Below are 25,714 nucleotides of genomic sequence, written 5' to 3' on the forward strand. Positions count from 1 at the left end.
TTAATATTCAATTGTTACAATTGAATTTTCCTACATATTTTTATGTAAAGAGAGCAAAAGGGAGTAGTTTCAACATTAGAAAACATATTGTTTTCTGACATTAAAATGTATTGACCTAAACGTACTAGTACTTAAATCACAATGCACGATTATTTGAATTTGTTCATTATTAATTTGAAGAGTGATTAGAATGTCCGCGGCCATCTTTCTAGATTACGAAAATTTCCTGCAATAATTCTTTATTGTGACAAATTTAAGTTATTCTGTCAGCCAAGGCCACGTAATGCAAATTTTATAAGCTTTGCTGGACCGCCTCAATTCTTTCTATATGTAATAAATGGTGGGTTGTCTGAATTTTAAAAGCGCATTCGAGACTAGAGCGAATCAAAGACATATACAAAAATTTTAATAGAAATATTGGTGATAAAATTTTTTAACCCACTTTTTTAAAATCTAAGCATAAAATTTATTGAATTTAAATTGTTTAAAAATTAATTTTTTTCGTATCGAATGGTAATTAAGTAATGTTTGGACGAAAGCATTCCAAATTTTAAGAATTCAAAACGGAACGCAAAATTTCCCACATTTTTGATTTTATAAAAAATTTCGTAAAAATTGGCAGTTCACACACAAGTTCTGTTTCATTGTTTTTGCCTTATTTGTACTAAAATTACCCACTCAAAATTTTCAGAAAAATATGCAGAACCAAAAACGGAAAAATAAAACGCAAATCATTAACAATTTATTTATTCCTTATTTTAATATAGGCAATTTCTTTTATATTATGACTTTATATGTGTGCATATGAAGAAAGCAGTGTTTTTTTTTCGCCTGCAGTTTAAAAATTCGAAAATCATGCAAAACAGATAAAAGAAAAATGAGAAAATTGCATGCAAAAATCAAAAATCACTTAACTCCTTTTGACGTAATCAATTAAGGTATGTAAACTTTAGTCACAACAACATGTTTTTTACCTTTTAAACATAAATTTTAGAATATTCATATAAACGGTACACTTTATATGGTACCGAACGCACTGGATGTAAAATCAACCGCTTCACATAAGAAGTTGCTGTTATCATTCAATTTGGTTGGTCATTTGGTTGGTCATCAATGGGTTATCTTTTATTTTGTTTTCATTTCTATTTTTTACTTTTTTGGATCTCAAAATAAACCTCTTTTTAAACAAATTTATAATTGTTCCAATCAAAATATATGTGCGTCAACTATATAGTGTTGTATAACACAGTTGTTATAGTTGAATTGGTAACACAAATTGGATATTATTAATATTTATGTTGTTGAATATGTAAACATCATGCTGGTTATAAATTTTTGTATTTTAGTTATAAACTGTGTTGCTGATTTCATTATTTTAATAACGCGCAGTCAAAAATACTTATAATATCATAATGAAGAATCAATAAAAGTTGCCTTAGGCTTAATATTACGTTTATTACATTAAATTGGTGCAATTATGCTATACAAAAGGGATACAATAAATTCCCTTCATAAATATTGCATTTAACATAATTATGATAGATTATGGTACGCATGTCCATAATCATGTGTATACCATAAAGGCTGTAACATAAAAAAGGAAGATAAAATAAAATTTAATGAAAATTTTAAATATTAACACGTTTTTTTTCGTCTATAAAATGTTTAAAAAAAATTATTTTAAAAATTATATGAAGACAATATTTCAATAATTTCATTATTTTGTAAGCAAATTAGGTCAGACACATCTTCAATTCCAAATAAAAAACTTTAGGTGTAAAGTTTTGAATATTTAGTCAAAGATTGATGACAGAAACCATTTAAATATAGGTAAGAATTATGTTTTAAGAAACGGTGTACACATTTTGTATAAAATTATCATTAAGTTGCTTATATTTTTAATTAATGGAAATTAATAAATCACGTGAAATTACTTTCATTATGTACAAATTGCTTTAATTACAATATTTAATTTGGGTTTCCCCCTTTTTCCAAGTTGTCGTCAATTTTCTCAGTCAGTTTTTTTTTCGGTAAAATTTCTTTACTTCTTAAAATTATTATTTTTTTTTTTGTTGATTGCATTATTTTTGTTGATTAAAGTGTAAATCAATTTATTTATATTGGAAAAATAGAAAAAAGAATTAAAGATTTCCTTATACAACTGCAGAATAACTTATGAACTTATGAGAATTATTAAAAAAGAAAAAATTTCTTCTCAAACTGGTTGAACAGTTGAATTACGTATATTTTTTGTGCATAACAATTTTTTTTTAATTTACTCGCATTCGGCAATATTTAACTTCTTTTTGACTTAAAATTTTCTTCAAAGTTAATTTTATTTTGCTCCAAAAACTTTTTAGGAATAATAAATCTTAAATAAATCTTAAATATTTCACTTTTTTCGTTATCTCGTTCATATTCTATAATTTTACTTCTAGAACCTCATGGCTTTGACTGTTTAAATTTTCAAATTATGTTTTTCAATTTAAATGTACACGATAAGCTTACACTCTTATAATAACAACTAAAATTTTTATTTAATTTCATAAGTTTATTAGGAAATTCTACTTTTCATATTTTATCGGAATTTTCACAGAAGATAAATTAAACCGAACCGCATTCGAATATTAGGAATAAAAATAAAAATTATAAAAAATAGTTAAAGCTGTTTTCGTTTCTAACTATCAACCTGATGATTCTGACCTAATAAATTTGATTTTAAATTCTCTTTCCATTTCCATTCTGAATTATTATTTACAAATATTGACTTGAATCAATTATTGTTTTTGAATCAAACACTTGATAAAAAAAATTTCCATACGGAAAATGATTACACTGACTGACCAAATTAAACAAACCAGATACGTTTTTCACACCTTAACGAATACTCGTATTTTTAACATTATTAGAATGTTGCATGTTGTCTGCAAGTTATTTTAACTAGTAATTAAAAATATACTTGTAATTTCCTTGAACTTTTGCAATTGAATTAAAAATATCAAACAAAAAGTTATATGAGAAAAAGAAAAACCAAATAAAATAGAAATTAAAATCTTCAATAAAAAATAAATAATAATTTGATTTAATTGTATTTTTTTACAGAAAAATTCAAATATTAACATTTAAACCGCGCAGGAAAACCATAACTTGGTGTACTTACAATAAAAATAAATTAATTTTAATAATAATGAAATTTTACCACTATTTCTGAATTGAAAACAATAATACAAATATTTATATTTTGTGTATTTCTATATAAATCAGAAAAAAACAAATAAATTATTAAATATTTACCTTGATTTTCCGCAAAATTTTACTTTAAGTCTAGTCAACGTCATAATTTTTATTTGTTCAGCTTTGGTCTCTCATTTTTTATTCTTTTAGTTTTGCAGTTGAATTTCATGAATGAATGAAACAAATGTCATTGAAATGCACAAAAAATAATAAAATTGTGGCAATAACTGGTGGTACTAAAAAATTTCATTAAATATAATTTTTCATTTTTCATGTGACAATAGTGTCATTGAATATTATAATTTAAGTTTGAAGTTAAAAAATGACTCGTAAGTGCAAATCAAACTCTGAATAAGTGCAATTTATGACGATTTTTTAAAATACTTATTAATAATTGAAAATTAATTGTTGCCAATTCTTGTATTGCACTAGTTATGTAACTTTTTAACATTGATTTACAATATTTATATAATAGGTCTTTGCCAATAACAAGAAATTTTGTTTAAAAGTGGCTAATATCCAACCAATCATAATATAGTTTACTAATACAAATTTTAATCATACTCTATTAATAATGATAGCATTATTAATTTACATTTTTTTTTATAAAAAAAATTCAACACTCAAACAATCAAGTCTTATCTGACGATCTCGTTTTGAACTTTAAATAAAATAAACTTAAATTATGAGAGTGGAGTAATAATAAATTTTGTAAAATCTAACACAGATACATAAAACTAGTAAGCAGTATATAGTGAAATTTTAATTTAAAATATCATTATAACATTGTGTATCCGTTTCTAATGACAGGAATATTATTTAGTTTGATTCTCTCATTACTTTTCTCAAGCGTGAAGATTTCTCATTTAATTTCTCATGCATCATCAAGTGTGGAGATCTAGAGAGCATTTTTAAAATTAGTTTATGTACAAAACGATTTCTTGAAATTCTTATTATTTATTCTTATTATTTTTATGAATTATTTTTAATAACTAATAATAATACAGTCTCTTTATTGAGAATATTACTTTAGTATTCATATTTTACAGTAGGTTAAACTTTTCAAGTTTCTCGCTTAAGTCTTTCGTTTTCAAAATATTTCATACCTACACATTTATGAAAATGTCGTAAAGTAGACAGTATCAAATGAAAATCTTTTAGATCTGGTTTGTTTTTTGTTAGATTTGTTTTACGATTTTATGCAATAGATTTTAACATTCTTGTCTTTTGTTAAGAAATCAGGAAGTTTCTCATGAAAAGGAGTTTTCTCTTTTCAGCTTCTTGAAAATAATTTTTGATCATAGAAAACACTTTTAGTGTAATGATAATTGAGTTTTAAAGTTCCTGTGTTTTAATAATATCATAAGCTAGTAATGTATGAATAAAATATGTATTATAACAAAAAATTATGGATTTGGCAACATTGTACAAATATTTTATTTATTTTTTTTTTTACTATTTGTATTGAAATCAAATGAATTGAATTGCTTGTGTGTTCTTTTCCATAGTATATTTATAACAATCTGTTATAACAAACTTAAGTTTTATATTTGTTTTTCTTTTAATGAAGTCGTTATAGGGAGCACTTGGAATAATTATTGATGAAATATAATTTAGTTAATAGTTCTACTACAATTAGTTTCTTTTTTTAATACTATTAAGAAATAAATATGAGCTTCATCAGATCATTTCATTTCAAATCACTTTGTAATGTGCTTTTTCATGTTGTTAAACCTCCAATATATAAGAACCCTAAATTGTATTAAAAATTTACGCTAGAAAGAAACTTAAATAAATCTACAAACACTTTTTATTCTACAAGTATTTTGGAACCACTTTTGTTTTTATGCAATTACTTCTATATTACATAAGGGATACATTCAGTTTTTCATGACGTTAGGTATTCTGACACTATAAAATATACATAATATTTCTGTTCAGATTCGAATTGTAAATCATTATACGGGTGTCTGCCTATTTAATCGTTTGCCAGCCTATTGTTCAATTTTTTATTTGTAAACGGGAATAGCTTTAAAGACATGAAATTTGACAGTGGATATGCTTATTTCTATTGCCCGCAAATTGGTACTGTAAATAACAAAATCAAGCCTACTGGAGTCTCAAATGCAAGGTACAAGTAAGAATTTTTTTAAAAAGATTGGTAAGCATTGCAAATGTCTCAATCTGTACAAGTTTAATCAGAGAACATTTCTAATGAGAATTCATCCACAGTTTTTTTAAATAGTCTTAATTTATTTCAATAAAGAATATTTAGAATGACAGGATATTTCGTACGATAAGTCATATATGGAGATAAAATAATATAAACTTCGTTAAAGTAGTTTATGAAATTCCAACATTTTCCGATGAAATCATAAAACTACGGGTCGTTGCAGAGTGCAACTTTATTTTGCACTCATAATTCCTTTGTAGTTATTGCAAAATTCAATCCCTTACTCTTATAATTGGTTATAATTTCTGTAAACATTGAATTTCGAAATTCTTTTACACTATGTTTTTTCTTTATTTACCAATTTCGTTTTGAAAACATTTCTGTAAATATTCAAGACAGATCTTATTGTAATAATTTATAATAATTTTATTTCTTCCTATTTCCTTATAAATACCATAAAAAATTGTACATATACAAAAAAAAAACAAATATCATCATTATTTATGCAAAACAAAAACTAGGGTCGTGAGAAAATTATTCTGTGTTTCTGTCACTATCATTCATTTTTTTCTTTATTTCAATTTTCAACTATTACAGTGCTTACATTTTATTGTTGCACAAAATAAAAACAAAAAAAGCATAAAAAATTAACCTCATTAAAAAATTTCGTATATTTTACTCTATAACTTCGCCCTAATAACATTTTCTTATCAGTATTAAAATTGGAGTGATGCTGCCAATTATATTTCGAAAATTGCATAATTACTTATTCCTGGTACACAATAATTATATTTACTAAAATCGTGTTTTAAAAAAGTATAATTGACATAATTGACATGTACTATTTCTATTAGAAAATACCAAAACAAGAAAATGTAAAAAAATGTAAGAAAAATTCACATTTTTTAGCGTTTCATTTTTTGTGATTGTTATAGAAAAACATGTTTTACGAATCTTCTTTTTTAAAGATTTAAAATAAATTTTAAGTAGCTTAAGAAATTATTTAAAATATTTTTGAATATTATGTTGAAAATTAGCATAAAAATAGATTTGCAATTTTGAAGCTTTAATAAATTAGGGGGAAAAACATTACCAAAATGAAAATTATGATCCAAAATTATGAAAATTTTCTTAAGATAAAAATTGATGTTATGTTTGTAATGTTAAACAAGGGTTTTATACTAGAGGTAATAGCAAAATGTAAAATTCCATTAGAAGTTTACTTCCTGTTAATTCCATTGGAATATGAAAACCAAATATCAAATTGAAAGAATTTCGAATAATAGTGTTTGTGAAACTTTGCCATCATAACTAACTTTCCTAAAATAACGGAAATAAGGTATAAGAATAAGCTATTCGATTGGTAATTCAAGATTAAGTATAAGATGCGGCCGGTAATCGATTGAGTGCCTTATTGAGTGATATTGAGATAGAGATCTGTTAAGGTAAGGTAATTAAACTTTTATTTTAAATTATTTAGGTCAGTGAGGAATAAAGGAAAAGATGGTTCCTACTTTTATTCCTCTCAAAAAAAAAGTATAACCGATGATTAAAATTGTACATCAATTATCAAATTAAATAATTAGCCAATAGCGCTGAAAAATCAGAAAGCGAATTAGACTTTATTCATAGCGTTTTTACAATAATAATTCGATACAAGCATTTATTTTATATTAGAGAGGTAGTATGAGACCCGGTTCTGATTTGGTTGACGCCCTATGCGGTTTTCAAAAAGTGCACGCTCGCGCTTTCAAAGTATTTAGCAATACATTACAATAAATATTGCATATTGCGCATAATAATTTGGAAATATGCTAGATCCGGTGCTAGGTAGTACCGGATGTACCTAAATTAATTTAATGTACCTACTTAATTTAATGTACCTACATTAATTTCAAAGTAGTACGAATATTAAAAAATGTAAAGAAATAGTGTTTATGTTGCGGTGAGTGGAAACCAGGAGTGGAAACTCAAATGATTTCAGAAAATTTTAACAAATCAACTTAAATTGTACATTGTCCCATATTGTTATAAATATTGCTCAAAAATTGTTTGTATAATTAAACTAAATCGAATTTTTATTTCGAGATAAGATTTAAAATTTTACAAAAAATTTATTTTTTGATAATCAGAATCTAATAATAATAGCGTGTCATCTCCTAAACGCATGCAAATGGTGCATAATAGGAGGTGAATAATAAGAGATGTACTCAAAAAATTATGTACGTATAAAGGGATTATAAGAAGCATTGTATTGGAGATTATCTTTTAAATTAAATTCTCAATAAAAATTAGAGAGAGTTCAATGAGATTCATACTGGAGATGATCTGGAGAATTCCCTACTAGCACAAATTGCTGCTTATTGTTACTTTACATAAATCATCAGAATTTTCCAATTTTTCTTATAAATTTTTTGAAATTTTAATAATTCTGCTTTATTTATTATGCAAAATATTCGAAAAATGTCAGTTTATTAGAATTTTAACCAAATTTTTTTACATTTTTTTTTTATGTATATTACACACATTTCTATTTTTATAACTATTTTGACTTACAAATTTTCTTGTTATTTTAAAAAAAATTATACATTTTTCTTAATTTCTTTTATATTCAATAACATTGCAAGTTACCTAATAAATTGTAATAACAATAATAATATTGTTATACTTGCTCATAACCTAGTTAAGATTACCATCATCGTTTTATCGTAATATTGTTATAAAGCATAACATTAATAGCGGAAAGTCAACATTGACAATATTCACGTGAAATGTTAATAATATTACCTGTAACATTCAGGTATACAATAATATATATATATAAACATTATTTTTAATTTAATTTCTATATAGGTGTATAGTTGCTACATTAAAACGCATAGCTACAAATAAAATATACATAATAAATGCGTGGTTTTAAGAGTGCTACTAGATTAATTTGTTTGCTTTACTTACTCGTATTTTTTTTTTTTTATTTGTTACGTGTTTTTGTCTTTTACAATAATTTTAAGTATCTCATGCATTTCAATCAAATTTTATAATTATATTATATTATGTGATAATATATGACTGGTGCTATGTAGGTTCAGTTAAGTTTAGGTATAGGTACAAATAATAATTAGAAATTTTGGGTATTAGAGCACACAATTATTGTTATTCCTTATGGTTTGTAGAGTGTTGAAGATTTTGAAATTTTGATCGATTTATGTACACTTACGTTGTTATTACGATAAATGTAAATAAATAATTGCTCTGCTATTTTTGGGACCGCAAACGCAAATTATTTAATTGAATTTAGATTTTTTTCTTTTTTATTATTATTACAAATTAAAATTTAATTTTTGAATTCTATTAGCCTGTTTTTCATTATCTGTACATACGTTTTTTAATTAAATTGATTTTATTGTGTTTTTGAAAATTGCAAGAAATTGATGCAATTGTTCAAATTGAATATTTTGCCGGTATGGTATGGTATAGCGTTTTCAATAATTTATTTATTCGAAATAGAATTGTGATATTGAATTTTTGTTTTTTAATAAAGTAATTTATTTAGATACATTGTAAATTTATTTGAATTGAATTCAATTAATATAATCAAATATTTTCTTACGCGTATGAAATATAAATTTGCCTATTTTGAATAGATTATTGTTTGTATGTGCACATACATATGTATGTAATTTTGCTTAATCTTTAATTTATTTTACCGCTTTAAAAAATGATCATCACAATATTATTGGTGCAATTTTATCTTTTATGTTTTAAAGATGTGAGCACGTAAATAATATTGTGTAGCTTACAAGTATAACGTGCAAGCTCAAATATAAATTATATGCATTATTTAAATGATACACGCTAAAATATTACTGAACAAATTAATTTTAATTTTTTCGGGTGCTTTTTTGTTTTTTTCTTTTTCTGCTTGGGATTTTATTGCTGAAATATGTAAGTAGGTACCTGGTTTACTTTTTTCTTTATTGCAACAATTATCATTTAATTTATTTTTAATTCAAGGCTACTTGAATTAAATCTTTTTTACTACTCATATTGAATATTTTATTTATAAAAAATAGTTTTTAATTAGCTAGTTGAAGTTTGTAGGACTATATGGTTTATTTATAAATTTTTATTTGAAATATTTCGTCAGATTTATAACATATTTCATGATTGTCAAAAATATGTATAAGTAAATTCAATTTAATAGAGTAATACGCAATGCCAAAATTTATAATTATATTCTGTTCAATTGTATAGAGAATTTCAATAAGGAGGTTTGATAAATACTTTGGTAATAATATTGATGAAATGAGAGAGTAAAAGAAATTTTGCAATAACCAAAGGAATTCAAAATGCTTTTTAAGTTTTATTTAATTTAGCTCAAAACACATAATTATTAAACACACCCTTGAAAGTGAAAAATCCTTCCATAGTAAAGAATTATTAAAATTTCTTTATATATATAAACATTCGTGTATACATTTATTTCCTATATAAAATGCATATTAAACTTATGAATCTGAAACCTCTTTTATAAATTTCTGGGACAATTAAGCAAAACTGCTAAGTGAGTACTAGTTCAATTTAATTTCAATTTATTTAATGCATATTAATTTTTGCAATACATATTAGTTTTTAAGGGTTCTAACTAAAGTGAAGTTTGTAGAAATTTTCTGAATGCAAACACCGGTTTAATCTAAACTGTTTAAACAAATTTTTAAACGACCATATTGTATGCAATATGTATGATACCTACGGAAACTTACGGAAATAAAGAATTGCAATCAATTAGAAATGAAAAGACATTTCATATTTTATTTCGTCTTCCTTGCTTTTGGATGTAAAACTCGGCTGACCTCAATTTCAAATAATTTTCAAAGCAATATCTTTCTATGGTTTTCAGCCGATTATAGGAGAATATTAGTAATTTTCTACAATTTTTAAAATATTCTTTCCTTCTATAAGAAAAGTTTTAAAATTAGGAGATCCGATTTCTTATATTTCGTAATTCTATAACAAATTACAAGTACAGTTTAAGCAGTGACCACATTGTACAACTTTGTATTTTATTTTTAAAACAAAATACTAACCTACTTCTGTTAAACTGGTTCTACTGCTTTACTTTCCATTTTTATGTCAAATAAATATTGTTTTCTTGTGTTTTGTTAAATTGTTGCATGATTTATGAATAAAAAAAGAGAATCTTTTATCTCATTTCTTTTCGATTATTTAAGATTGTTTTTTTTTTTTGGTACTTTCCACGAAATCATTAATAATTCGTTTTTTTTTGAAGAAATAAAAGCGAAAGTATATATAAAATTCCATTTCGTATTGTTCAAGTAAAATTTAATAGATTTTTTCTGATTTAATATTCACAACAATAATAATTATATACATAGGTATATAAACTTGTAATCATTTAAAAATGTCATTGCTGTTTTTGTTATAAGTTTATTGTTATTATTTTTTTTTTTTTGAAGTTTTAAGTGACAAAATGGTATCAAAAAGTGAAAAACGTAATAGCGACAAAATATTTCGCACTTTCTTGTATTTGTTATCAATTAAGTTTTCATTATGTTTTTAAAAAGTTCGTCATCTAAGGATTAACCATTACCTAATTGTCTATTATCTTATGAATGTCAAAAATGAAAGAAATAGAAAAATTTTTTTTTTCTTTCCCTAACCAACCACGTATAGTATGGTGGTGAGATGCGAAAATAATTGTATCCAAATATGATATTACGTGGTCAATATCCAAACTACACTCTGTAAGGAAAAAACAAAAATTTAAAATTAATTGTTAAGTATAATAGTTATTAAAATATATTTAAAAAGTCAGCATTTCATTATTGGGAAAACAAAAAGGCAGAAAAATATTATGTAAGTGAACAAAATTTTAAAAGTGTGCCTTAAGCATATTGTGAAAAGTTCAGATTATTTTGATGACAAATAATTAATTTTTTGTTGATTAATTTTTCATATTTTTTTTTTAATCTTATTATTTGTAATTGACGAATAGCTGTCAAATTCCACATAAGATTATAAAGTATATTTTAACTAAATGTAATGAAAAATACCAATTTTAAAATTTAATAATAATGTTATTAAAAAGATAATTGTAATGGGAGTTATTGAGATTGTTGTAATAATGAAAGATAATACAAAATCATGTAAAGAAGAAATTATTTGTTTTGTTTTTTTACTGTTATGTGACTGCAAATGCAATAAAATGCGTGGGTGGATAAAAATTCATTCTGTATTTTTATTGTTGAAAAAAAAAAGAAAAGAAAATCTGTTGTTAATATGATTATGGTAACGAGATTATTACGTATTACGGCGCATGAAAAAAAAACAGCACTATACCAAAGATTATATCAAGAAACGTATAAGCATGTGCATGACATTCTTTTAACTACATCAGATTAAAAATTTATTGGTTTTAGTTACGAAAATACATAAGGTGTAACTGACCTAATAAAATGCGGATAACATTAAGTAGAACGCTGATACAATTTCAATATTTATAATTTTCCAGTTATATTGTTATGTCAAACTATTTAAGTGAAAACGAAATTTAGAAATTTATGTAATATTAGAATTTCGAGAGGGGGCGGAAGAAGCCTGGATGCAAAATCAGTGAGATCCAGGAACTATGTGGTGAAACGCAATTAAAGAGGATCTCTTGAGAGTAATAACTCACACTATTGTACCGGCAGAACTGCAGGAGAACACTTATAATGCAATTTAAAAATTTCAACACAGGCAATGAGTGTATAATGTTTCCGCATGGAAACGTATTAAACGTATTAAAAAATAAATTTGTTGTAATTTCTGATTTTAACTACCAATCAATAGCAATAGCATGGTCCTTTAGATTGATGAAATAAATCCTTATTAAAACTTACAATAATTCAAATTCATTTAACACTAAAAAGTAGTAGTAGTAGTAGAAAGAGAGTGAGCACCTCTTCACGCAAACGGCTAGCATTAGGTCACAAAGAGGCTTATCGACCACCATCCACAATACATTACACCCTTTAAAACAAGCAGACATCCTTCATAGTGTAACGCAAGTGAAATATATGTACAAAAATAAATTATTCTATAACCAAAAATGAAATATAAAATTTGTAAAGAGTAAACATTATTTCTCATGAAAAGATTCTATTTATTAAAACACCATGAAATTAACTAGGTTGTTGATTACACTAAGTTTATAGTTTTATATCATGCACTCTTCCTAAAACGTAAAAGCACAGTTTTTTTTTGTAAATGGTTAACCTACAGGTGTATGTCATTTCTTAATACGTAACTTTCTTCATACAGACTATTAAAAATAATTTTATATAAATATTTTACGATGTCACTAAATTTGCAGAATTATCACAATTCATTTAATCTCTTATAAACCTTGATTCAATAAAATGCAAGTACCCATTCAATAAGAAATTTTATAAAATTTATAATCAAGGACCTACACAAACATAATTCCATTTTCTATAAAATATTACGACAATAACGGTAATAACATTTTATAAAAAATGTCAGTAACATATTAAATTTTACAGAAGTTATGAATGTTAACCTCCTATATGAATGTTAAACATGACATTTGCATAATATAATATGGCCGTCGTAATATCAATTACAAGTATTAATAGCTGAAATATTTTCGTAAATTAAAGAATTTATTAAAATAATATTGAAATATGTATGTATAAATTACATACATAGGAAGATATTTTTAATTTAAAAAAGTATTTTATTGAATTGTGAAAAATAACCATTTAAGAATATAAAAACAAAAATTAAAAAAAATATTTATAAAGAGAGTAAATGCCGCCAAAATGTTTGCAAATATTTTTAATCTTCGTTTCAAATAATAAAAGATGAAAGTTGTACACACCAATTATTTTATTATCAGTGCCGCACCATCCATTTACAATCTTAATTAACTGATGAAAAATAAAAATTTAATTGGATTGGTAAACCTTAAGATATTGATAACGCATCTTCCTTCGATTTAATTTGCCCATTGCTTAATTATTCAATAATAAATATTTTTAAAAAAGTTGTAAAATTTGAATATTTTCGAACCTGAAATATTAAAAAAACATTATTTAAAAAAAAAAAAAGACTTTTAAGCAATTATGTAAAAAATGCCATTTTCAGGTGATTTTTATTGCATTTTTTCTGATTTTTAAACACTGAAAGTTATGAAGGTCGTTTACGATTGTAATTGTAAATTTTCATTTAAGCTTGATTTTTTTATTAGACTCTTGTGAGTTATTCCATTTTTGTTATTGTTCCTTTACTTTAAAATTTTAAACTCTCTTAAAATCTTATTCAGCAAATTGTTTGCTTGCTTTGCTAACAATCTCATGTATTCAAAATCTTTCAAAGAAAACGTAATAGAAAGGTGCAAATGATGCAAAATGAAAAACTCTATATAAAAAAATTAATAAAAATGGTTTTCCTGAAAGGAGTATTTTTAGCACTTTCCCCTTCGTTTATTAAAATAATTATAAACATAACATATAACATGAGTATAAATGGAAAAGTTAATATAAAATTAAAGAAAAAACTAGAGTAAGTATAGAGTTGATCCTATCGACTCTGTGATGCCTGTACAAATGAAGAGACCTAATAATAAAATTCTTCTCGTGAATTTATATGTTATAGCTTCAATAATTTCTAAGGTAATACCAAATAATTTTTAAAGTTGTAAGACAGCTTCTTCACCGCAATCACATCCGAACTTCCACCACGATCAAATCTAATTTAAATAGGGTTGTGGCATTTACTATCATAAATTATTTGTGAAAATTTGGTGAATTTAGCTCAACTAGGTTTTGAGTTATCGCTGTGATGGGCGGACGCATGCACGGACATTATTAAATCGACTAAGAATTCGATACTAATGAAAAACGTACACTTATGTCTATATCTCAGACCAATATTTTCTTAGCGTTACAAATGGTAAGGCAAATTTATAATACCCTCGGAGCATATGTTCGTATGAATATAAAGAATCCCTATTGGGATTCAAAATACGTCATATTACATAGATGATGTAAAGGTGTCTCTTACTTTTGTTATTATTGTACTTACACAATCCTTTTTAGAAAGACTTAAATACAGAAAGACCTTTCTTATAGAATTTTATGCAATACAATAAAATTTACGATAAAATGCTGCTAAAATTGGTTACAAACAGCATCAACCAGCTCAGTAATCATGGAAATTAATGAATAATTTTAAAACATTAATAACGTTCTGGGAATGCAGCTGTGTTCGACGAAATTCATTCTGAATGTTCAATAATAAGAATGACGCATGTAATATCCCTTCAAATGTTTTTTGTTTATCAAATAAATCAAATACTTAAGTGTAAAAACAATCAAAATATTAAACTTTATTTCTGTGGCATCAACTTATCAGTTATCGCCGTATCGCCGAGACAAACTTTAAATAAATAGCGGTTTCTCAAATAACAGAAAAAAAATTTTTAATTTTGAAATTTTGAGAAATTATATTATCGTTCGATAACTCTAATAAAACTATCCCTTCTAATATGTATCTGTTATTACTTGTAATGTGTTTGTTATTTAGTAGTCATGCCATAATAATATTATTATTCTAATTTTTTGTTATATAATATTTTATTAAAATGAAAACCATTTTCAAACCTCGATTAGTACTGTTACGATTTCTTGTTATGTCATTATTGCTTTTACGACGATGACCTGTTTTTTTTTCTTACAAAGACAACATTGCAAGTAATTTCATATTATTTTTATTATTTTGTTTTGCTCTGCTCATTCTTCACCTAATTAAATTTTTTATTTCAAGTTTAAGAGAAGCTCACACAATTTTAAGAGATTTAAAAGCTGCTGAATTGCAAATAATTTCAAATTTATAATTTTAAGCTTTGATCTTGATTTTAATCAAACAAAAAGAAGGGATGAAATCTTTTGCGCATTGATATGGCTACCAAGCACGATAATAATTGTTTCTACTTTACGTTTTCTCTTTACTATTTTAAGCTTTTTTGTAGTTGTTTCAACTTATTATCTGTGTATTTTTTATATTTTAAGAAAAATCAAGAAAGCTTTAGGTAGTGTGTACATTATGGAAAACTTACCTTGTAATTTAAGTTTAAAGAAAAAAGAAAATAAGTAGATAAGAAAAAAACAAAAATCTTAAATTGAAAATAAATGTGATATTTTTCTTTTGTTTTCATTATTTCGGTAAATATAAATAAGGGTACTATAGACGCATCTTAAACAGTTCAATTAAAAGACCCCTAGTTGGTGGTCATAGAAAAATTTAAAAAATATCTAAAAAATATATAAATACAAAAAAAGAAACGAACATACAAATTTTACTAGATATCTAAAGTTTGTGTGTGTGTGTGTAAATTAAACGCGATTTAGGGATAAAAAAAATGAAATCCCTTACGCTATTGGTTAGTGAATCTATATTATAATTATATTTAGAAATTAGAATTTACAGGATTATTAAATAACATGAGTGTTCCAATAACAACACAGAAAGGATTACTACCTATATTAACATAAATATGGATTACATAAGTGAAAGCTGTCAAATATCCTTAAAATGTGGATTACAATAAAAATTCTAAAATAAAAAAATAATTAAAGCAAAAATTAAAATTAATTAAGAGTGAATAAAAATCAGTTTTTAAATAAAATATGCAAAAAATAATAACAATTTATTAAAAAGTTTCATGATAATTTTATTGAATAATTAAAAATAATTTAAACTTGCATAACATTAAAATTTGTAAAATTAAAATGAAATTCAAATTTTTTAAAATAAAACAATTAAAATGTTGAAAATGCAGAAAAAAATTCGAAATAATATAGACTTTTTAATTCTTAATCTCATAATAATATTGAATACTTTTAGGTCTATTAATATTCTTAACATAATTAATTAATTGAATTCAATAACATCAAATGGAGAATATTTAATTTGGATAATGAATAAATAATTTGATTTTTAATATTTATAGCATCTCTGAAACTAGAATAAATTTTCACATTCATTATTTAAAAATTATTTTAAAAAATTTAATTTTTTCAATTTAATTATTAATAAGCACGTGAACTTTAATAAATTTCTAAAATTCAATTAAATTCCTAAGTATATTGTTATTAAAAAACTATTCAATCGACTTGATATTTAAAATTATTAACAGTGCAATTATTAGTTTGTTTAAAATTTGAGTTCATATTGATTTTTATGAATTTATTAACATCAAATTTAAATTTTTTGTATTGATGAAATGCAACATGTTATATAGTTGCTTCCCTCAAACACAATCATTATTGATTACCTTAAAACAATATACGAAGAAAATCAGTAGTTAATGATCTGAAAATTTAGTTCAGCTAAATTATGGGCTTAGATAAACACGATTCAAAATTTAGTGTGTAATAGAGTGTAGACTACATATTATGCCTTAATAATATAATTAAAAGTAAAATGTAATTCAATTTGCATAATATTAAATGCATAATAGTGTATTTAAAAATTACTAATAAAATTTTTTATTGAACACAGTGACCGAACACATGAGGGTAATGATCTTTGTAAAAAACACAGATCTTTGAATTGTTTAATGACAATGGATTTTCATATTGATTTTCTGTGATAATTATGATTAGAACTCGATTAAAATAAAGCATAAGTGAGCTAAACAAAATTAATAATCACACCCATGATCTTTATGATTTGGAAGAACAGATACATTTAAATTTGTTATATTGTTCTAAAACAAAGTTTTGATTTTTGTTTTAGAACAATATAACAATCTAAGGGTTCTTCTTTTCAAAAGAAGAGCCCTTAGATCAAAATAATTTTGTCACCTGTTTGTAGCTTCTTTAGCCAACTGTTTAAACATTTTCTTAATTGTATTCAATTAATAAAGAAATTCTATTTCTCCGCAGTATTCGTTTATTCGCAGTAAGTAGAATTAATTATCAGATAAATCTGGAATAAGCAATAAAATTGAGCATTAGCTAAATCTGTGCTAAGCAGCTGCGGTTATACAGAAGATACAAATAAATTGTTTTAGCATACAATTAATTTGTAAATTGATTTACTTAAAAAAGCAAGAATTTCAATTGATCACAAAAATCTACATAAATATATGTATACATTATTGTTTGTTATGATCAAAAACTTACAACCAAGGTTCATCAAACTGAGCTTTTTAATAATAATATAATAAAGAAAGGTTATAAGAAAATTTTGATAATGATCTTTGAAATAGTGCTTTGTTTTCAATTCATACGACCTGTGTGTTAATTTTTTTAATTTATTCGTGTAAATGTACCTTTTAAATGTATCTTAATACAAAACTAAGTATACCATATAATAGCTAAGAGTTGTTACTTACAAACAAACGGAAATCTTTTACTGTTCTTGTAAATTAACAGTACATATACTCAATTACGAATTATAAACAGAACGAAATTATAAAAGTGTTTGCCTTGAGTTTGGTCACTTTATTCCGGTTTATTCCGGTGAGAATTATTGTTTCAATTTACTTTTGACTCAGAGATTATTCTGATATGCTAAAATAAAGCAAAAACATCTGTAGAACATAAGCGGATTTTTTTACTTCATCACGAAACCAGGATCACTAAATTTTATGCTTAATTAAAAGACTTCTTTAGAAAACACTTTTTTAAAAATTCTAGAGCGACTGCGATTCACGAAGCCAGACTTAAAAAACAAAGTTAATGAATCCAGAAGGAACAAAGGTTACAAAATGTGAATAGTGCAAAACTTAGAGACTATCGGGAAGTTTCAAATTTAAATACTTTTCGGAACAGCTAACAATCGATTTATTTCAAATCGTGTTTTACTACTTGTTCTTTTTCTTGATCAGAAGGCATTTCATTGCGTGTCATTTCATCAGTGAAGATTTATTATAAAATTGCAATGACACGCATTCGGTTTCTATCCATTTTAAGCATAATGGAGCCGTAATTTTTCAACGGTGACACCATTCCGTTACTTCTCAACGAAGATCTAAGTCCGCCTTAAGAAGAAAGCTGATTCAAATGAATACCGCGTGCCGGATCTTTGGTAATCTCGTTGCACATTTAACGAGGAGTACCACGATTAAATGACAATAAATTTGACCAAACTAATGTTTAGAGTTTTTTTTTCCTATGAAATTTTTTTATCTTGCTTTCATTAGAATTAATTTTAAATATTATGCAATTCCTTGCATCTGTAATATTCAGGTTATAATTATGTAATACAAAAGAAAGGAAAAGCATAAAAATAAAAATCAAAAGCAAGTTGGTTTGAATTTTTTGTGATCAAGTTTTTTCGGTCCGCGTAATTTTTTATCCGCTTTTAAACTTCAATTTAAATTAAATACCCTAAAGAAATTTAAAATCCTTTAATATCGTAATGAAATTTTAATAACTTATTTAATTTGAAAATCTTTGGTAATATTTATTTTTTGTCTGAACATATTATTACCCAATTATCTTGCCATTTAAAATTTGCACACATCACATAGATAAAATAGACTTCACAATCTAATTTACGCTCTTATTTCTTTTTGTTTGTTTGTTTCTATACATGCAAATAAAACATTGACCCTTAAAATTTTTAAGTCCATAATGGAAATGAGGAATATTAACGCATCAATTTATATGAAAAAGCAATAATTTGCAAAGTTAATATTAAACCAACGAGCATCATTATCGTAATCAACTCCAATTATTATACTGTAATTAAAGAAATGTAATACGCTTAATAATTAAACTGCTGTTAAAACCTCACCTACTTGATTAAAAATAAGTATAGGAACATAATTTTTAAAATAGTATATTGGATAATAACTTGCTACATAATATGTAAATTACGGATATAAAAGCAGACTTAAAGCACATACATTTATAGCCAAAATATTTGGCATATAAGTATAAATTGTGTACATACTCGTATACTGAAATATAATATTTTTATAGCATTTCTTACTTGCTCTCCAAAAAAAAAATTAACAAAAATAAAAGACAAGCACCTTTTAAACTACACGAAAATAATTTTTATTGCAATCTTCATTTTGAGTAAGTGAAAGTTATTTAATTTTTTTTTTTATTTTTTGGATGTTACTCATAGATAACCATACATACTGTTGTTTATGAATACTAAAACTATGGATACTCTTAGTAACAATTCTGTTTCGGTATTTTGAATACTAAATGAAAAACTTAAAAGCATCCATTATGTAGACTGTAATAAATTATCATTTTTATGTAAAATTCAAAAGATCCTTTCGCAAAATTACAATAGATTTTTGAAACAAATCTTATTCCGATTTCAATTTATACAAGCAAAGAATTATTATGTAAATTACATAACTAAATTAACAATAATTCAATCTTTATTTTAGCCGCTAATAAAATAATTGATTCCGAATATTAATTAAATTGTAATTACGTTCAATTCTAAAAAATATTATTTTACAAAAATATGATTAATTCTTATCAAAATAATTATCTAATACTCAGTTTCCTGGAAATGTTTAATTAAATATTATAGAAATAAAAATAATATTCTATCGTTCTCAATTCATGTTGCAAAATTATGTTGCATTCAAAATGCAATTACGATTATAATTTTATAAAACAATAAGACACAAGATCAAGTATGACAGATTTTCACATGGAATAATTAATTTTATGGTTATGATTAAAATATTAAAATGTAGTCAACAAAGAATTGAAAATTTCTGTAAGTTTTCAAGGATTAATAATTTTTAATTTCATGGAAAATTTTATTTTAAATTAGTTTTAAATGTTTATTTTCTATATCAGATAATAATTTGATGATAAATAGTTTAAATAACTTCCTCTAAGTGGATAATTATTATATGAGTTCTGACCAATGATTTTGAATTAAACAACTCAAACGAAAAAAAAAACGATATATGAGCAGTAATTTATGGCAAAATGGCAATTATTATTCACTTTAATGATAGTGATTTTTATTAAAATATGAAATTTTTTCAAAGTATTTGCTATTGGAACCTGTTGCTACTTTTCAAAACAATATTACATTCCTAATTCTGACCTGGCCAATCATGCAGTGGCTATTACACTCGCCCTTTAACTGAAGCGGGTTTAGGGTTCAAAATCTGGTCAGGACACTATAAAAATTATATTCAGCATTATGCAGGTTGTAATAGAATAAAACAATAAATATCAATGATCTTAAATATTTAACATAAAGAAAAACTAAAAAAAATTCAATGACGTACGAAACTTATAACATTCATACTTATCTACGATATTTTGTATCAGCCGTATGCTCTTCCAGGATCGAAGTGGAATAAAAACAAAAAAAATTCTTAATGCAAAATTAAGAATATGATGACCTGAATGTTCAAGCCTAATTCACTTATTGCTAATAAAATATTTCATGTTTAATTTATTAACATATTAACGTAAGTTGCTCTTTGTTTAAAGTTAACGTTCATATAATGAGCACAAATACAAGTTAGTATCAAAATATTAGTTTTGAGATATTTGGCCATTGAGAAATTGGATAACCATTCATTTTCTTATAAACATTTCCAACTGTTTTGTCTATATACTTTTTATTGTTTTGATTCTGATGATCGAATCTGGAGCATCAACAGAGAATAAAATAATTTCGTACGTAATTCGAATATGCAACTATGCAAATTTTGATCTTAAATAGAGTATAATGCGTATAGATATACCAAACAAACAAAACAGAAACATATTTTTTACGACTTTTATACATAGTTGCCAATTCTAATATAAATTTTATATATGAGATAAAGAAATATTTGTAAATTTATTTAATTCATTAATAATAGTTCTCCAGATTGGCGGCGAAATTTTGGAATCAAAAAAATAAAACAGTTAAAGGAAAAAAGTAAAAAAGATTCGGAAGAGAATTAATTTTTAATTTGTAATAAAATATGATCGAATAAACCTATGTAATCCTCGTGCCTCTTAACAGAAAATCTAAACTAGTGCTTTGAGTCTTTCAGAAAACAACCAAAATATCAAAAATATAAGCAAATATTTGTAATTTTAAAAAATTTGGAATCGGAATTTATACTAAATTTCATCGAAGGCAGTAATAAAGCTAAGAATAAAGCATTAAATTTTTTATACGGTTTTTCTTGTATTAATATGAATTTGGCAAACTTTACAGGCTTGCTTTTGCTAAGCATTTGCGACTTATTGTTGTAATATAATTGAAATCTATTTCCCAAGTTTTAATAATATATCACATATTTTTATTTCCAGATAACGCTCCTGTGTTTTCTAACATTCTCCGTTTTCGCTCATCCACCAGAAGGAGTGTGGAAAAAAAAACTTGTTTGGAAAGAAGATTGGGTGCAAATATGGAAGACTGTTAAAAAGGAAGCATGGGAAACAAAATGGAAAAAAGTTCAAGTTCCTGTATGGAAAGAAATACAAATTCCAGTTTGGAAGGAAGAAAAAGTTCCAGACTGGAAAATTGTTAAAAAGCCATTAATTGAAGAACGTGAAGTTCCAGCATGGAAGGAAGATAAAGTTCAAGTATGGAAAAAAATTACTAAACCAGTTTGGAAATTAATTGACGTTCCCGTATGGAAAGAAATTCAAGTTCCAGTATGGAAAGATATTCAAGTGCCAGTTTGGAAAGAAATCCAAGTACCAATATGGAAAGAAATTCAAGTACCATATTGGAAAGAAATTCAAGTACCATATTGGAAAGAAATTAAGGTACCAGTCTGGAAAGAAATACAAGTACCTATATGGAAAGATATTCAAGTGCCAGTATGGAAGGAAGTTGAAGTACCAGACTGGAAAAAAATTTGGGTACCAGAATGGGTTAAAATGGGAATACCAGGTGAAAAGTATTTAGGGAAAGATCATGAAGGTTGGGAATATACAAGTCATGATTTGTGGCGTAAAAAATTAATTTGGAAACCAGTATGGAAAAAAATATGGCGAAAAGAAAAGAAACAAGAATGGAAAACCGAGAAAAAACAAGAATGGGTTACCAAAAAAGTTGAAGAATGGAAAACCGAAAAAAAACAAGAATGGCGTACAGAAAAAAAACAAGAATGGCGTACCGAAAAGAAGCAGGAATGGATTACGAAAAAAGTTCAAGAATGGAAAACCGAAAAAAAACAAGAATGGAAAACCGAAAAGAAACAAGAATGGAAACAAGAAAAGAAACTAGAATGGAAAGATGAATGGATACAAGTGTGGAAACCAATTAAAAAACAAATTTGGATTAAAGAAAAAAGAGAAAAATGGGTTGAAGAAAAACAACAAATATGGCGAATTGAAAAGAAGAAAGTGTGGGCAACCGACAAAAAATTAATATGGAAAGATGAATGGAAATCATATCAAGCACCTATTTGGAAAGAAGTTAAAGTACCTGCGTGGAAAAAAGTATGGAAACCAATATGGGAAAAGGTTTGGGTGCCAAATAGTCATGGATGGGATTAATTGTTGTACATTTTATATAATCCGGAATAGAATATAAAAGCAAGTTAGGTACCACATATAACAAATGAAGACGAAAGTAAACCACAAAGTTAATAAGAAGATATAAAGGGTTCAAAAAATAATAAAAAATATAAGACTTAATTCTTTCTTACTAGTACTGAAGATAATAGAATAAATAACATTTTCGAGATTGTGGAGCTCTTCTCACATAATGTAGTAAGCATTCCAGGTATTTAAATGGCGAACGGACCATGGACTAAGCTAAAATGTTATGTAAAAGTTGTACTCTTCTATTAATTTTGTGAGTTTCCATTTTTTTGTACATAGTCATTTCATTCATTCTTTAAAATAAAGTATTTTTAAGTGTATATCATATATTTTTATATACAGCTTTAATAATATAATGTTACGAATTTATTCATAATATATATACAATAATATACGCGCGTATATGTTTCTCGGTTTTTAGTCATGTTGTTATTTAAAAAAATTATATTTGATCACAACATTATGTTAATGAATCTTAAGATATTTTAGTTGAGTAAATTAAAGTTTAACTTCGCCACTAAGAGACTGCGATTCTTTATAAGATGATCTATTTGTTGCAGTGCAATTCAAGTAATAGAATCAAGTGCAATTTCAATTTTTAAAGTATAGAAAAATTTGAATAAGAAATGGAAATTCCAAAAACTGAAGCAAGATTTTTAACTACCTTTGTTCTACCAAGGAAATAGTGAGTAGAAAAGAAATTTCAAGTTACTATACTAAACTATTAAGTTCAAGATCTTAGACTCACACATAATAATCAATAACAGCAAAATTTCCAAATTTCGAATGACCATTTAAAAAGTAAATAAATAATAATATGAAAAGTTGCACCATCCATCCATATGTATAGAAGAAAATTCCATTGAAATTACTAGTCCCTAGTTATGTTGCTATACTGTCGTTTTAAGTAACCTTTATACATCAAAAACACCTGGTATTTAATATTACTTCCCAAAAATTATAGACTAATATGGGTATACGAAGTAAAAATGCTTCGCTTCTTATTTACGCGTTGGAAATTTTTTTTTTTGTTTTAATTTTTAATCACTCGTTTGGAAAACATTAAGTAGGAAAACAATAATTAATTCAGTTTAAATAAAAATGAAAGTATAGCCCTTTTATGTATATAATAAAGCAGTGAAATAAGTCGGAGAATATCATATAAAATATACTCATCATATACTTAATGTTCAAATAAACTACAATTTTACGCCTCTAAAGAAAATGTTAATGAAAATTAATATTTTTTTTTTTGACTCGCCTTTGGTTTTTTCATACAACTTTAAATTAAGTTTGAATATTAGTCGGGATTGGAACATTTTCATTTTTCTCTTAAATGCAAAATAATTGGCTCGCTGAGCTCCACGATTTTAAATATTCGACAGTAAAATTCTGATTTCTAATAAAAGAATAATTTTTAAATAGAATATTTGAATACTTTTTTAACTAATTCAGTATTCACTTGATGTTATTTAAGTTGGTTCTAAAATTATCTGAAAGAAGAGTGAGAAACGTATCCACTTTTTAGGAACTAGAAGTATTACTTAGAAAAGTAGAAATGGTAGGAAAAATTGCAATTATTTTCAAAATTTTTTCGAAAATTATTTTCGAAATTAAGATTCTAATCGCGTGTGTCAATTTTATACTCACTTTTTCTCAAATTATCGTGTGAACGTCAAAAACATAGTGAATAAATATTAAATAAATTTTAGAAAAAAACGAGATATACAATACCGAATAAATTCTTCTCACTTGAAAATTAAATTATACAAATAGATGATAGTTACTCACTTTCTTCTTGTTTGCCAAGTAAAATAGCGAGATAGACGACCTAACCCTAAATCGATTTTGAGTTTTCTACTTAACAGTGCCAGTAACATCAGTACCACGTTCTTCCAATTTATCTTCAATAATATATAGAATACTTTCAATTGCTTATTCAAAATATTTTAATATTCATAATACAAAATTTTTTATAGCATCAAATTAGTGATCAAATTTAATTTTTTTAAATAAAATAAACAAAATATTTTAATAATAAAATAAGGAAAAAAAAATTTTTTTTCGTAATTTTTAAGTTATCAATAAGCCAATTGCATTTCTTTGTAAATATATACATACACATATACAAAAACAAAAACTGTTAAAAATGTAATAAAAAAATTATTTTTGAGAAAAAAAAACCTTTACAGAAATTTTAAAATTTTTTTTATTTAATGACCCTTAAAAAGGAATTTTATTACTATTATTTTTTAAAGCCAGTCAGTTTTAATTGCAATACAGAACTATTTTGAAATTACATAATTTTAGCGAATAATGAATTTTAATACATAATAAGCTTTCTGAGATTTCAAGGCGTTGATTTACAAAATTTATGAGTACCTACACATATACAATAATTATGTTTATAATTACAATTTTTCAGTCTGAAATTTAAAGTTTATCAAGTGTATTCATTATATAACATTTTGCATGTGTTATACACGTTTAAGTTTAGATACAATATTTACACAAACGTACGCTTATTATATTAAAATCCACCTAGGCGGAAAATAATTTTACTTTCATTTTCTCTTAAAACTCTGATAATTTTTAAAAAGAATTGAATAGATGAATTATTTTTTATATCAAAAGGAAAAATTTATCTTGCACGGATAAAAGATGACTATACACGAATATCTTGAGTATAATATCTACATAATGTATGTACATATTATAACATTACACT

The 25,714-nt window shown here is 24.9% G+C and overlaps 1 protein-coding gene across 1 annotated transcript; it reads left to right on the plus strand.

Annotated features, from left to right (window-relative positions):
• Positions 1 to 15,706: 15,706 nt before the first annotated feature.
• On the plus strand, positions 15,707 to 23,899 carry LOC129610904 (golgin subfamily A member 6-like protein 25). The gene is made up of 2 exons (XM_055523698.1): positions 15,707 to 15,872; positions 21,742 to 23,899. The coding sequence occupies exons 1-2, from the start codon at positions 15,852 to 15,854 to the stop codon at positions 22,936 to 22,938; spliced, it is 1,218 nt and encodes a 405-aa protein (XP_055379673.1). The 5' UTR covers positions 15,707 to 15,851; the 3' UTR covers positions 22,939 to 23,899.
• Positions 23,900 to 25,714: the final 1,815 nt, after the last annotated feature.

This window comes from Condylostylus longicornis, unplaced genomic scaffold (assembly GCF_029603195.1).
Source record: "Condylostylus longicornis isolate FDR11 unplaced genomic scaffold, ASM2960319v2 ptg000048l, whole genome shotgun sequence".
NCBI lineage: Eukaryota > Metazoa > Arthropoda > Insecta > Diptera > Dolichopodidae > Condylostylus > Condylostylus longicornis.

What these genes read in the sequence shown, in the direction of transcription:
- LOC129610904 (XM_055523698.1), top strand. Translation starts at nt 15,852, where the DNA reads ATGAAATCCCTTACGCTATTG. An exon ending in TGAAATCCCTTACGCTATTG is followed by an intron (nt 15,873 to 21,741) that starts GTTAGTGAATCT and finishes TTTTATTTCCAG; the next exon opens with ATAACGCTCCTGTGTTTTCT.